Here is a 13,979-nt window from a genome sequence, read left to right as displayed (position 1 = left end):
AAACATCACCTGGCAGATGCTCTGATTTCATATCTAATGTGGATCAACAAGGAGCGGAGACTCAGGGGAAAGCAATCATCGCTTTCTAACATCGCAGCAGCTTTATAGGAGTTTGTTTTTGGTCTTGTACGCAGATTTTAATGAGTTTGTTGGAAAAAAAAAAAAATTGGATGGATTTATTTGGATGCTTTGATGCGTTCCCACACATTTTGAGATGCCTATATTTATGTAGGAAGATTCAGTGGCGTACCTGGAGCTCCGTATGCGTCGGAATGATGAGGCCTCAGGCTTCTGTCCACTTTTACTGTGTGATGACTGAAGCCGAATGACGTTAAACCCAGGGCAGCAGTTAAAGCGCGGCGTGGTTTTGGCTTCTCGTCTGTTTCCCCTGATGAGACTTGTGAGGACACCACCAGGGCTTCAGGAGCAGGAGCAGGAGGAGGAGGAGGAGGAGGAGGTGTTGGGGGTTGCAGGTATGCCTGGAATCTCAGACTGACCTCCACTTTCTCCCTTTAGCTCTCTCCCCTGGCTAATAAGAGGCGGAGTGGAGTGGGGGGGGGGGGGGGGGGGGGGTCTAGCCAGACAGACCAAAGGGGGTGGGTCAGAAAACACACAAACTCGCCAAATGTGCCAAATGCATTCAGCGTCTGCACATCAACCAGACGCCAGGGGAGAAGAGGACAAGGGGGTTAAATGAGGGGGGGAAAAAAAAAAAAGAAGTGTAGAATTTAAATGATAAAACAGACAACTGCTGTGCTTCAGTCCGGTATACGCTCAGGAGCGCTCGGGAAAGCGTTCAGTTTCACATGCAAGAGAAGAAAAAGGTCAACAGAAACCCGGAGGAGTGCGAGTGGAAATGTACTGAGCGTATAGAAAAGAGGGCGGGTGTGAAGCCCGAATCTGACTGGGGCCTCAGATTAACGGCCCCGTGTACATAAACAAGTATACATATTACTGTTCCTATCCAAACAGAGTCGCCGTGACATAACAGGTGCCTATACAGAGTTTATAAGAGCAGGACATTGAAATGGCTCCTCAGCTGATCTCTGCCTCAGGCCAGAGAGGTTTTTAATATAGAGAGAGTGATTTAAATTGTGGAGACTGGACAGAATATCTTTATATTGCAGAATAATAATGTGTGGAGGAAATTGGACCCAGCCTCACAGAGATGTTGCCAGCATCAATAATACTTTATGGTACTTGAAGTAGTCGTCTTTTATGGGAGAAAATGATGGTGTTTCAATTGAGAAATTGACGCTCTGCTCCATTTCTCTGAAATTTTACTTATTTTCTATCATTTACTCCTTATGAGTCCGTTTTAGTGTGTCAAGAACCGCTACTTTTCTCAAATGGGACATATTCTCCTTGCTCATCTGAAATAATTTGCTCGCTCAGTGGTTCCTTCACATTCCGGTCCAGAAGCGTCCCTCGCGGAGAGAATTGCGGTTCAGTCACTCACTCATCACGTCCAGCTGCTTCCTGAATCTCACCTGGATGCCAAAAATGGAAATATGTGCTTTTTTTTTTTTTTTTTTTTTTTCCTAAATAGTCAAAGAAGCTTAGTGAAGTTTCTCGTTTCCCACGACTCATTTAGTGAAATGTTCTGTGACCACAGTTCACCCTCCCAGACTGCACGGTCCTGATACTGATCTACCAGCAGTCCTGTTCAAATGGACCACAGGAGCAGCCGTGGATGAATACCGAGCACAAGCTTTTTCAGCAATTGCTTTGTATTATCATTATTATTCAAACAATCTTTAATTGATTATATTAAAAAACAGTGAGACTCCATCACACATAGGACTGCAAAGCCAGAGATCCTCCAGGTTGAAGTTCACCAGTTCATCGATGCTATTGATGCTATGGCAAATACGAATTACAGCATGCAGCAGGGTGATTTCAGGGCATTAGAAGAGAAAATTAGAATCCTCCTCTTCATCTCGGCTTCTCTGCTACGTCTTTGGCTCCGATTTGTCCCCGAGTGTCATATTGGACAACAGAGGGAGAGGTTAATTCCCTACATGTGGTGTCGAGATGTGTTTGCTTGTGTTTCCAGTGTAACCTGGCCGCTGTGCGCTTCCTGCCCGTCACCTGCTGTTCGCCTTTTTTCTCTCATTCCACACTCCCACAATGCATCTCTATATTCTTCCAAAATCTGACGCTGCAGGGTCACATAGCGCGTCTTTCAGTCTCAGTTCGGATTCAGCAGCAGCTTCAGGTCTGGTAAGGCCGTGCTTTTCTACTGGCCTGGCTTCAGGAGTAGCAATACCAATCAGAAAAGAAAAAAAAATCAACCTTTCCATATCATTACACCGAAATGATTTAAACTGTAATTGGAAGAGAGAAAACAGACTTTTTTTTTCTTCTTTGTCTCCATTATCCTTAAAATCATATAGAATGTTTGTGAAGTTCTTTGTTTAAACCAACCTTTCAGATCTTTGTGAAATAGTGGCTGTCAATCCACATTACAAGGTATTATCGCCACCTCCTGTTGGGAAATGTGAATAAACAACACGGCAACAGTTTTCTTCCTGGTGAAGGTCTGCGACCCACTTGTGGGGTCGCTGGCCACCAGTTGGGAATCACTGCGTGAGGGGTTTGTGTTCTTGAGCACATGGAGCACAGGATGAGTCTGTTTTCCCACTACAGGGACAAAGGTTTGCTCTTGTAAGTGATCCAGAGTTGTGCATGATATCAGTGTTTCCATTGTTTTGATGGATGTGCTGACTCGTTTTTTTTTGCCTCAGGTCTTTAAAAAAACAAAACCAAAGCAAGTTCTACAGTATAACTTATTCCAATGAAGAGGTTTTAAAGAAACAAACTTACTTTCGAGACGATACCTGAGAGTTAAAACTAATATAGAAACCAGTAATTGAGAGATAAACAAGTCTCAGCAAGACTTGTTTTGTTGTTAGATCGAAACTCGTGAACGTCTGTCCAAGTCAGAAGATCAGAACAAGAATCATTTCATGATGTTTTTTAAATCTCGCATACATTAAAGACTGCCCTGGTGAAATAACTTGAATTACATGTCTACTCTTTGCATTCGTGAGTTGAATATCTGAACCTCACATCCTCAGTTGCTCTAATGTGGAACAATTTATGTGAGGAATGAGTGACGCAGGATTCGGTGGCATGGCCTTCAGTCAGAGAGCTCATGCAAAGGATCTGTACCGAATATGACATTACCCTGAGTTTATTTTGGCTACTGTCGTCCTGTGGGAAGAAGAAACTTGGAAGAACGGTTTCAGAAAGTTTAGCTTTCTAGAGAATAACGTGCCTGCAGGAAACCTGGATCTGACCTGATGAGCATTGTGAGGCTGAATTAAAAACTGCCACTCAGTTCTCCCCAAACAGCCAAATATGTGAATTTATGAACCTTATTCTTGGTTATTTTCTTACACCTGGTAATTCATACTTTTTGCTGCTGCTGTTTTGTCTGTGTTTAAGTTGATGGGATTTCGTGAAAAGCTCAGGAGACACAGTCTTGACTTCGTCTGGCGTCAGGAGCTCTCGTATTGTTTCTAATACAGTAATTACATTCTTTCTCTACTGACGTTTGTGAGTTTTGGGTTCAGGAGTTTCCTTCAGATTCATTACATTTGCATAGCTTTCTTTAATTTCTCTGGATATTTTTTGGCTCATCAATTTCAAATGCTTCTGTGTTTCTGTTTTTTTTTTTTTTTTAGGTGGATCTCATGAAGAACATTACGAATATCCCTCAGCCGTATCTCTACACACGACATGTTCACTATCTCAACTTCAGCCGGTACGACGCCGCAGCGACCAACAGCGTTTGTATTAAATGGGCGTCATCATTTAGCCCTGAAGTGATTTTGTTTGTTTGTTTGTTTGTCAGGTTCAGGGTCGAGCAGCCTGTGTACATAAACATCATCCGAGACCCCATCAACCGGTTCGTCTCCAACTATTTCTTCCGTCGCTTCGGAGACTGGCGGGGGGAGCAGAACCACCTCATCCGAACGCCGTCGATGAAGGACGACGAGCGATACCTGGTAAGCGCAATCCAGACACAGCCGACCTCCGACCTTTCCTTACTTCTCACTCGCGTCCAGGTTTCCTGGCAGACCGCTTCAGACTGTAAACTGCTACAAACACAGACAGCAGCTGGGCCGATGAATCGACTCCCTGAGAGCTAAACATTGTGATTTAAACCTGCGAACACATGTTTGGGTTCATCCAAGTGAAAGCCGGTAGTGACATGTTTGGATTTGTTGAGTATTTTAGTTGCTCTCAAACCGTCATTTCATTCATGTGAAAACTGTAAGACACGAATCCCTGGAAAGATGGTCTGCTCTACACTCATATTAGAAATATGGTCAAAAAAGGGTCATTTACATGAAATTTACCCTTGTTTACCCCTAAAATCACATCTCAACTCAATGAAGATTGTTAATCTCAGCCTGATATGCTTCTTAGCTGTTTTCACATCTGTTTATTTCCATTTAAAAGTTGCCACATTTGTGAGGAACAAATTCCCTTTTCTTTTTGTGTACCTCAGTCTCGGTTACTCCTCCCCAGCATCGGCAGAATGTCAGCACTCGTAGCCGCACACTTGTAAACTGCAGCTGTCACTTGTGGCCTGAGCAGAGACGCCGCGTTTGGTTACAGTGTTGTTGTGATCCCAAGAATACCAGCAGCCACAAAATGACACTTTAGGTTTTCTCTGCCCTCTGCTATCTGTCTTTCATCTCAGCCTCGGTGCAAACACAAACCCGCTCTGGCTGAATCCAGGCCACAGATGCTTATGGTGTGAAATGCGACTCAACTTTTGGGTTTTGTCTTAAATACGCAGCTGAATCTTTTGCAGTTCAGGATTCTGGTGATTCTGGGTTTATAACCTGAAATGTTGTGCACTGATGTCTTCTTCTGGCGCAGCCGTCGCGGAGACTATAATTAGAGGCATATAGACTGAGGAATGTTTGTAATAATGATTAGCTATATCCTAAAGTGAAAATAAACCCACCTGTTTTTTTTTTTTTTTTCTGTTTATTTCTGATTTTCCATGTCTTGAGACAAACTTCAAATTCTTAAACTAGACGATATAAGCAAAAATATTAAAGCCACTCTGCTTTCTTTGAAGACGTTCCTCATGTGTGTTTGCTGGAGGGAGGATTGGAAACGGTACGGCCGCAGGAGCCCGATCTTCACCCAATGTTTAAATCTGATTATGATTCCAATTAGAGACCTGAGTCACCACATCAGAAACGGAGATATTTATCCCCGTAGCGCTATACCACCTCATCTCACATTTTACACAGCATACCATTTTCAAGCTGTGTGTGTGTGCATTCAGGAGAGGTGGTGAAACTTAAATACAGCTTGGTTGGTAATAAATGGTGTAGTTTACAGTCCTGACTATGAAGTGTTGCTGGAATTCCCCCTGATATAAGGTAAACAGCATGCAAGATTCAAATTAATAGAAGCATAAAGTAAGGAAGCTGGTAAATACTGTGAAACTTTAAAATAATAATTAAATAAAAAAAAAAAAAAACGAAAAAAAAACTAGACATTTGCTCTTCACTTGATCCTTTCACCGTCTGTGAACTGAGGGGCGAACAGGAGGAGTGACTGTCATCCTGGCTTGAGTCTGACTGGGTGTAATTAAGTATCGCACTGCTTTCCCTGGAGTTTTAGACCATGTGAGTTGAGTTATTAAAGTATGCAGACCGCGGGGGCCCCTCGCTACAGTTATAGGGAGAGGGGGGAGGCCGTGTTGCTTTAGACTGCTATACCTGTGTGTGTGTGTGTGTGTGTGTGTGTGTGTGTGTGTGTGTGTGTGTGCATTCATGACCTATACTTTCGAGGACCAGCAACTCATTTCAGAAAAATGATCAGTGTTACTTTACTTTTTAAATGTGAACAGGTGATTTATTTAATTACCAATCGCCTCTTTGGGGTTAATTTCATCTGTTAATGATGTTCAGTGGTGTGAGACCTGCACTTACACTCAACTTAAACGATCTCAGAGTTTTTTCAATTAAGATTTTGATGCACATATAGAATATTTATGTTTCAGCCGAGAAGTGGCACAAAGAAAATTTAGAGAGAAAATGTTTTTCTCAGACATTTTTTTCCTTTCTCTGCCTTCTCTTATTTATTTATTTATTTTTTTTTTTTAGACTCATGTTCTGGCAATTACTTCTTTGTGCCAACTGTGCGTGAGAGAGACGGCAGCAGCGTAGCTTACATAATCAGCAAAAACAGCTTGCAGTGATGTGCTAACTCATATCTATAAACAGTGTCTGCAAGAACAATGTGCCAGAGCGCTTGTGTGGGGCAAACAGCTGTGGAAAGGGTGAACGCTGCAAAATGTGCTTAGTATCACTGGAAAAAGAAGAAGGAAGAGCAGCATATACTCAGTGGTTTCATCGTTTTTTTTTGGTGGGGAGGGGGTTTTGGATCACATTTGCAACTGCACATCATCATTAGGAAAAAAACTAAATTGTCTCACAGTGAACCAAATCCAGAAAAAAATGAATACCTGTCTTTGTTTCTGCTGCAGCGAACACATGATTTCAGTCTGATGATACAAGATCTCCTTAAGTCAGAAAGTCTTTAAAAAAAAAAAGTGGCGTTATGGAAAGTTGAAAAGATGAAAGGTATGAACTCAAGCTTTGGTGAAGTCACATAAGAGAGGGTAAATAAATGTGAAGTGAATAGGATTTTGAGCTTTGGGTCAGCATTGCCCCCATACTGAGGTCAGAGGTCAGTCGTGAAATGAGTTTTGGTCCAACAGATTGAGCGTGAAGTGGTCAAGCAAGATGAACCGTCAGCCCGAGACATTATTTTTTAATTACGAAGTGTTGTTGTTCGACTAAACGTGGGTTTAAGCATCAAGCTTCTGTTGACTTTATAGCGGGAGATTATGTCCTCATAAGTACGGTGTCTCTCAGAATCCGCTCCCCGCCGGTCCCACAGTGAGAGTTCAGCCCGGCGGAGGATAAATCCCCCCCCCCCCCCCCCGCCTGGAGCGCGTTAACCCTGCCTGGCCCGAGCCGGCTGCGAATGAGAGAGGTGTCAATGAAAGAACACTGTCAGTTTGCTCGCACGTGTTGCTGAGACATTCCTGTGGTCCGCTCGGATTTTCCGTCCGTCACCACACCCCTTTTCACATACGCACGCACTACAATGTACAAAGGCATGCACTGGTCACTTGAACCCATGGCATTTGCACAAGGAATTATGAATTATGTGCCTTTTTTTTTTTTTTTTTTGCTGTATGGATTAATCCGTTTTATGATAATGTGTGTATGACTAATGTTCAGACATGTGTAAACGTGAAATACCTATGAAGTAATCGAGTGTATGTGCTAAAGCTGGGGGTAGAGAAAAACACACTAGTTCTCACTATTGAAAAATACTGGTCTGATCAGATAAGATTCCCACAGTAATAAAACATAATGAGAGCAGATGTCAGTCGTGCTTCAGCATGTCTCAGAGCCTAATGTCTGAGGTTTCTAATCTGCAGTGGTCGCATCCATCACCTGGTGTTGATCCTGCGATTTCAGAGGACACTGGAGAGTAAGTTCGTGTCTTTTTAAGGGTTTGTGCTGAAACTGAGCTCCGAGATTCAACGCTTCGATGAGCGCAGATACCATAAATGAAAAGGCTGAAAGATTGACTGTCTACTTTAGTTTAGGAAAAGAGAGAAATGGTTCAAGTATCACTTCTTTTAGATGTTATCTTTGTATATTTCTTATAAATTGAACACCTTAAGTAGACTTGTTTTTGAAGCACAAAAAAAAAAACATTTAATTGTATTACGGATCCCTGAAAAAGTTTTTTTTTTAAATGTCAACTCTACATCCTTTTCCCTCCTCCGCTGCCAGAGAATCTGCATTTGACTATTAATTATATCGCTGATCAAAGAGACATATATTTTACTGGGGAGTTGAAAGAAACCAAAACCAGTCCTAAAAACAGAGTGATAATTATAGTTACAAACCCAACGTTTGCTGAAAGAAAGCATCTCCCACTATTTGTAACAGGTTAAAGCATCTTGTGTATTTCTGTGGTTTGTTTCTGCTGCCGCCGGGTGGCCGGACGGGAGAAGCTGTGGACTTCAGTGCAACTTGACCTGAATGTATCACTCCCATGCTCCTTAGCGAAAACCAAGGCCAGATGTCCCATGGGAAAGGTTTACATCATCGGTTACTCCGGATTTAATTCAGTCTGCAGCCCATTCATTGAAACGGGAGAGCATTGTGGAGATTAGTGTCCATTTAGCTACAGTTTCTGTGACGCCCGGTCGGTCTAATCCACGGTGAGAATAGGAACAATAAGTCTGAGTGTGTGTACAGACGCTCTCTTCCAAATGCTAATGGCTTCTTCCAAAGAGAGCCTATATTGTCTGCCCGTGTGTGTGTGTGTGTGTGTGTGTGTGTGTGCGTACGTGCACGTTTTATTGTATATGGAGTTGTGGCTGGAGTCCCAGAAGTGCCCTTAATGTGGAGGCATGAGGGTCTTGTGTCGAAGCACCGCAGAGGAGGGACTTCCTGGCAACGGGTCATGCGTGTCAGGGAACGCCGTCACACGTGTCACTTCCTGTCCACATTTTTCCGCTTTATTGTTTCTGGCTCTCACTTATTCCTCTCTTTCTGTTTCCAATTTGGTTGCTAACGGTCTTCTGGGGAGCTTTTTGGCTTCGCTGCGTGTGTAAAACGGGCCGACGGTGAAATGTTCTGTGACCGAGTTGCATTAAAGTTTAAGTTGCGCCGATAACCGGGGTTTCCTGTGAAATCGCTGCGCACGGCCGCGCCACACAGCGTGCGCTGCCACAGTTGTTCTTTATTGCATCTGTTAGGGGCAAATAAACTCACTCTTAATTAATTGCAGTGGATACACTAACACACACACTCACTGTTTCAATAATTAAACAGGATGAGAACAACAAATTATAAAAATTTTAACTCCCCAAAACAAAGGATGTCTTGATATCTGTGTTCACCCTGACAGCAACACAATGCTGACTTTTTCTCCAGTTTCCTCGTTTTTCTCAGGAGCTTTTCTATTGGTTTGCTTCACTAATCACCAATCATTCCTGTTCCCAGTGTAAACGATGCCAGAGAGCGTTCAGTCTTAAGGTTCAAACGGAGCCTGCCGCTGCTCGGTGAATCAGGGTCATGCAGGGTTTCACACTTATCCTGATGACGCCGCGAAGAGAAATGGCGGCGTCTTTCTCGCATGTGCAGACCGTGTGTAGTGTGTCTTTGACGGTGCCGTCAGCGTTATTCCTGCTGGATCGTGTTTCTATTGGCTGCTCGACTCAGAGTTCATCTTCATCATTCATGCCTTCAGTGTGTTGTTTTATTTATTCGTATGAACTCAGCAAAAGTAACGTCAGCCTTGCTTCTGTACCGTCAGCACTGAAACCCTGCTTGGCTCTTTCTGTTGCCTTTCATGAATAAAGTTTTTCAGGGCTTCAGATATAAATACAATTTCCGAGTTCATTTTATGGTTTTGGGTGATTAATAATTCCCTTTTACTTTTTTTTTTTTTTTAAGTGACATTTGATTCCAGAAGCAAACAAATGCCGTGTCTTCACATCATCGCCGTTCTTATGTGAAAGCCCAATAAATCTAACAGGATAAATGATCTAAAGGGGAAAAAAACCTATCCATGTCACTGCGATAGGATTTGTCATGTCTTCTTTTCATAACACTTAAAGAGAAATGATGATATCAAGAAAAATCAACAGTCACCAAAATGCAGATGGATATATCTTTATGCCCACATGCTAATCTTTAAAACAGTCCCCAGGACTTCCTTGGTGGGGCTGCTGGCCGCAGTGCCGGCTTTATGTCAGCCATTACAAACGTAACGCGGCATAAATCCAAAGTGCGCAATCATTACGTCTTCCATGTTTATTTGTTGTTGTCTTGCAGAACAAAAGCTCTGTTTACACCTTTTTGCCTCAGTGCACATAGCCTGGTGCTACTGGCTGTGTGTGTGTGTGTTTGTGTTTGAGTGTTTTGTTGCTCCGGCCCTTGTTTCCGTCGGTAAGGCTTACGTCACCTGACATGGATTTGACTGCTGGTTCCCCGGCACTCAGCTTCATCCCTGCGCGTGTGTTTTTAATCTTTCGTCTCTTTCCTTCACCTCTTTAATTGCTTAATAGCTCCCATATTGAGTCAGGGTGTTTTTAAAGTTCACAAATCTCTTGCAGTTTTATTTTGACATCTTTTAAAATAAAATCCCTCAATTCAGAGTATTTTTTTGCAAGCTCAGCACGAACTGACACACAACTACAGGATATTATTTTCTTGTGTGCAGTTTGTGTGAAGAGGCAGATCTTATCTCAGTGTGCAGGATGTTGTTCTGCTGAGCACTTTGGATTCTCAGCTGATGAGCGTCAGCATGAATTCAGCACATTGCAGGCAAAGAGCTCCCTCTAGCGGCGCAGGACAGTCATTATGCTGCGGATGCGGATGTGTGCTCTCCAGAAGTAAATGTGTTCAATATGCTTTCAGGATATCAACGTGTGCATCCTAGAGAATTATCCAGAGTGCTCCAACCCTCGGGTTTTCTACATCATTCCCTACTTCTGTGGGCAGCATCCGCAGTGCAGGTACCAGCTTTATTAGGTTCCACGATGAAACAGAGATAACATTCGTCATCAAGCAAATATTTCTGTCATTTCTCACCCGTCCTTTCCTTCCCTTCTCCCACAGAGAGCCAGGAGTCTGGGCTCTGGAGAGGGCCAAGCAGAACGTGATGGAGAACTACCTCCTGGTCGGGATCCTGGAGGAGCTGGAGGATGTCCTGGTGCTGCTGGAGAGGCTCCTACCTCATTACTTTACTGGAGTCCTCGACATCTTCAAGAGTCCTCGTAGGTGCACAGTGGCGGATGGACACTTTGTGGATGATTTCTTAAAAAAATAAGACATCAATTTTTTAAAATTGCAAAGCTGCAGTAAGGGAAAAAAAAGTCAGACTTGAATTAGCCTCTGTGTCTGACGTCTTTTCTTGTTGCAGACTTCATGAAAATGGGCAACATGACCGGCACGGTGCGTAAACACACCCCCACCCTGGAGGCCCTGCAGGTGCTGTACCACCGCATGCGCTACGAGTACGAGTTCTACGACTTCGTCCGCAACCAGTTCCACCTCACCAAGAAAAAAATCGGCCTCAAGTCGATCTCCAAGCCCCCCGCGTATCCCCCGGCCTTCCTGCAGGAGCTGGCCCGCCGGACCCAGGAGCCCCTGGAGGAGGACGAGGAGCTGGACTCAGACCTGGAGAACGCCAACAGCTGGCTGGTCCAATCTTAACGGCGGCTGGAGGAGCAGCGGATGCGGCCCGGGCAGAGGCGACCGGGCTGGAACTGGCTGAAGAGGACTGGAGGCCGCCTGGGGGCCAAAGGGGAGCGTTCCCTGTCTTTAAGCAATCTCAATAACTGTGAGGTGTGTTTCGGGGCTGTCGGATCCTGACGCCTGCGTCATGCAGGTTCTGTTTTCTGTCTGAGATTTGCTCCTGTAACGACAGGCTCAGCACTGAGGACTGGAGGGGGTTCTGGAAGGAAACATGTCTTCTATTTAAACTATTTTATCGTGGACAGTGGGAAATAATTCCAAGCTCAGACTGTTTGATTCAAATTTTCTTTGAGCTTGCCGTTGCTTCAATCTCCAGGAGAGATTAGTGTGAGGTGGGAACGGTTGAATATGTTGGAAAATATACTAAATATTGGTCGTTGGGGCGATTGCTGCGGGATCATTGCCCAAGAAAGCGGTTCATATTTTATTAAATGGATCATGCTCTAAAAACTGGATTGGGACATGATATTCATGAGTTTGAAATGTGCCATAAGCCTTGTGTGTATATCAGCTATCCAGGATGAGTGTTAAGTGCCAAAACCTCACGAAGAGTTCTGGTAACTATGTGACAAGACAGCATAGTCGGCGGAGTGATGTCTGGAGGACTCGGTTTATAGCATTTTGTTTAATTTGTAAACTATTATTAGGTATAAATGAGGGTTAAACTGTTAGCACTCAATTATGAATTCAAAGAATTCCGACTTTGTGTGCATGGATGATTGAGTTTAACCAAACCAGCAGTGTATCTTAGCATAGCATCGTAACATTTGGTACAGGCCTTTCTCAAATGGGGTGAGAGTCAAACACTAAAACATTTATGGAGCCAAAATTGTGATCCAAAGTTGAACAGATTAACCGTGCCAAAAAAAAAAAAAAATCAGTGCGTCTGCCGCGATTCATTATCAAACTGTACGAAATACACAGCACTTTATTCAAAGTGGCCTGAACTATTTGGCAAAATGAGGGATTTGGTCAGAACTGGAAAGTAATTTCCTACCTTGGGTTACAAAGTGCGAGAAGGTTTCATTTCATCTATCAATATGTTATCATGGAAGTGTGTGAAGTCTAGTTAATGCTAACATAAAATATTCCAGCAGCTTCTGGAGTGTGTGTTTTCATCACTCTTGTAAGAATCATCCATCTATAAGCTAATATGTGATCATCATCTGCATATTACCTTCCATCCTAATATCATTTGTATGTACATTTTTCATTGTAATACTTTATGTTCTGTGTTTTCTTTTTTTTTTTTTTTTTTCTTTTGCCAGTTTAATTTATTTTTTGTATTCATTTGCATTCCAGATAAATCTCTCAGGAAGGAAAACATTGTTTTAATAACTTGATCATTTTTAATAGTGGTTTCTGGTCGCTTTGAACGTATTTTTGTTTTGGCATTTGGATGAAGGGTGTCTAGAACGAGCTCACATCAACAGCTGAAGACTGGTTATCAGCAACTAATGCAGTCCATCATGTTACAGTCAATAAATGTCCTCTTAATGATTGCAGAACAGGTCTCTTCCTCGCTTGAAAAAGGTTTGTTGTGTTGTGTGTGTGTGTGTGTGTGTGTGTGTGTATGCACAATCTTGTGTTTGATATGAGATGAAATACTTTGAATTTTATGACACCAAAGACTCATGCAGTAGTAATAATTACACCACTGGCTCGTACATGAACTGGTGCACCTTCTGTTAACAATAATACCAGATGTTAACATTACCAGCAGCTCAGTGCGAGTTGTAACACACTCCATCTCCACCGACAAAAAAAGACATGCATGTCGTGGTTATGTAACCAGTATGGACCAATGCATGGGCCATAACTCATCCGTCCCCCCTGAAGCAGAGGGTCACTTTCTGAAGAAAGATTATTTTTAGTCATGCAAAAGTGGTGCAACAAGAGGGCTCCAACACACACACACACAGACACACAGCAGAGGGGGATTCCTGACGGTCTGAACTACATAGCGTCCTCTAATAACTGCACCAGTATCATGACTTAACTGGAAACTCACATTAGTTGAAAGACTCCTGGTTAGAGTTCAGTACAGCGCTTTGACTTATCCTTCCCCACACACACACACACACACACACTTGCAGGTTGTGGAACACAGAGGGGGTTTTATGTGCAGAGTGGCGCAATGGAAGCTGGGGCTGCAGAGGTGGGACACTTCACCCCGCAAACAGGAAGTTGTTGGTATTGGTGGGCCGAGGGACAAGAAGAAACTCCCCCACTTTTCCAGAACTAGGTCTAAATCGCAGAGAGAAAGAGAGAGAGAAGTCTGAAGGGATTTTATCAAAAAACGATTTAATTAAAGATTTCTGGAAAACTACACTGGCTTCAGACAAATATATATAAAAAAAAAAAAAAAAGTTACAAGTGTATTGAGAAAAGGAGGTCGGCAGAGTCAATGGCAGCTTTACTTTGTATTGTTTCAACAACGAACAGAAATACTACTAAAAAATCCATTTACAGAAAAACATCCTTATTTTTGACGACAGCAAAAAAAAAAGTGAAAGCAGAAACGATGATTACGTTTCGTAAGTTCAGGCTGAAAACAAAGCGTCCTGGTTGATACGATGACATGAGAGTAGTGTACTGTAAAGCAGCTGTACATCTCCACACAGTTGTGGTACATTCCTGTATTTGGTC

The 13,979-nt window shown here is 43.0% G+C and overlaps 1 protein-coding gene across 2 annotated transcripts in view; it reads left to right on the top strand.

Annotated features, from left to right (window-relative positions):
• Nucleotides 1-13,979, top strand: part of usta (uronyl 2-sulfotransferase a) — a 50,530-nt gene that overhangs the window by 32,956 nt on the left and 3,595 nt on the right. The window contains exons 4-8 of one of the 2 annotated variants that reach the window (XR_003933084.1): nucleotides 3,690-3,769; nucleotides 3,860-4,013; nucleotides 10,491-10,588; nucleotides 10,692-10,849; nucleotides 10,996-12,332. Coding sequence is in view for 1 of the 2 variants with exons in the window: in XM_030110570.1 (XP_029966430.1) it covers nucleotides 3,690-3,769; nucleotides 3,860-4,013; nucleotides 10,491-10,588; nucleotides 10,692-10,849; nucleotides 10,996-11,288 (783 nt within the window). In the remaining variant the exon portion in view is untranslated. Of the gene's footprint in view, nucleotides 1-3,689; nucleotides 3,770-3,859; nucleotides 4,014-10,490; nucleotides 10,589-10,691; nucleotides 10,850-10,995; nucleotides 12,842-13,979 lie in introns of those variants that run through there. The other variant, XM_030110570.1, reaches the window with a different exon arrangement.

The sequence above is a fragment of the Salarias fasciatus genome, chromosome 15 (assembly GCF_902148845.1).
Source record: "Salarias fasciatus chromosome 15, fSalaFa1.1, whole genome shotgun sequence".
Classification (NCBI taxonomy): domain Eukaryota; kingdom Metazoa; phylum Chordata; class Actinopteri; order Blenniiformes; family Blenniidae; genus Salarias; species Salarias fasciatus.
The sequence above is the reverse complement of the archived record's forward strand: the minus strand, read 5'-3'. Positions and strand labels throughout refer to the sequence as shown.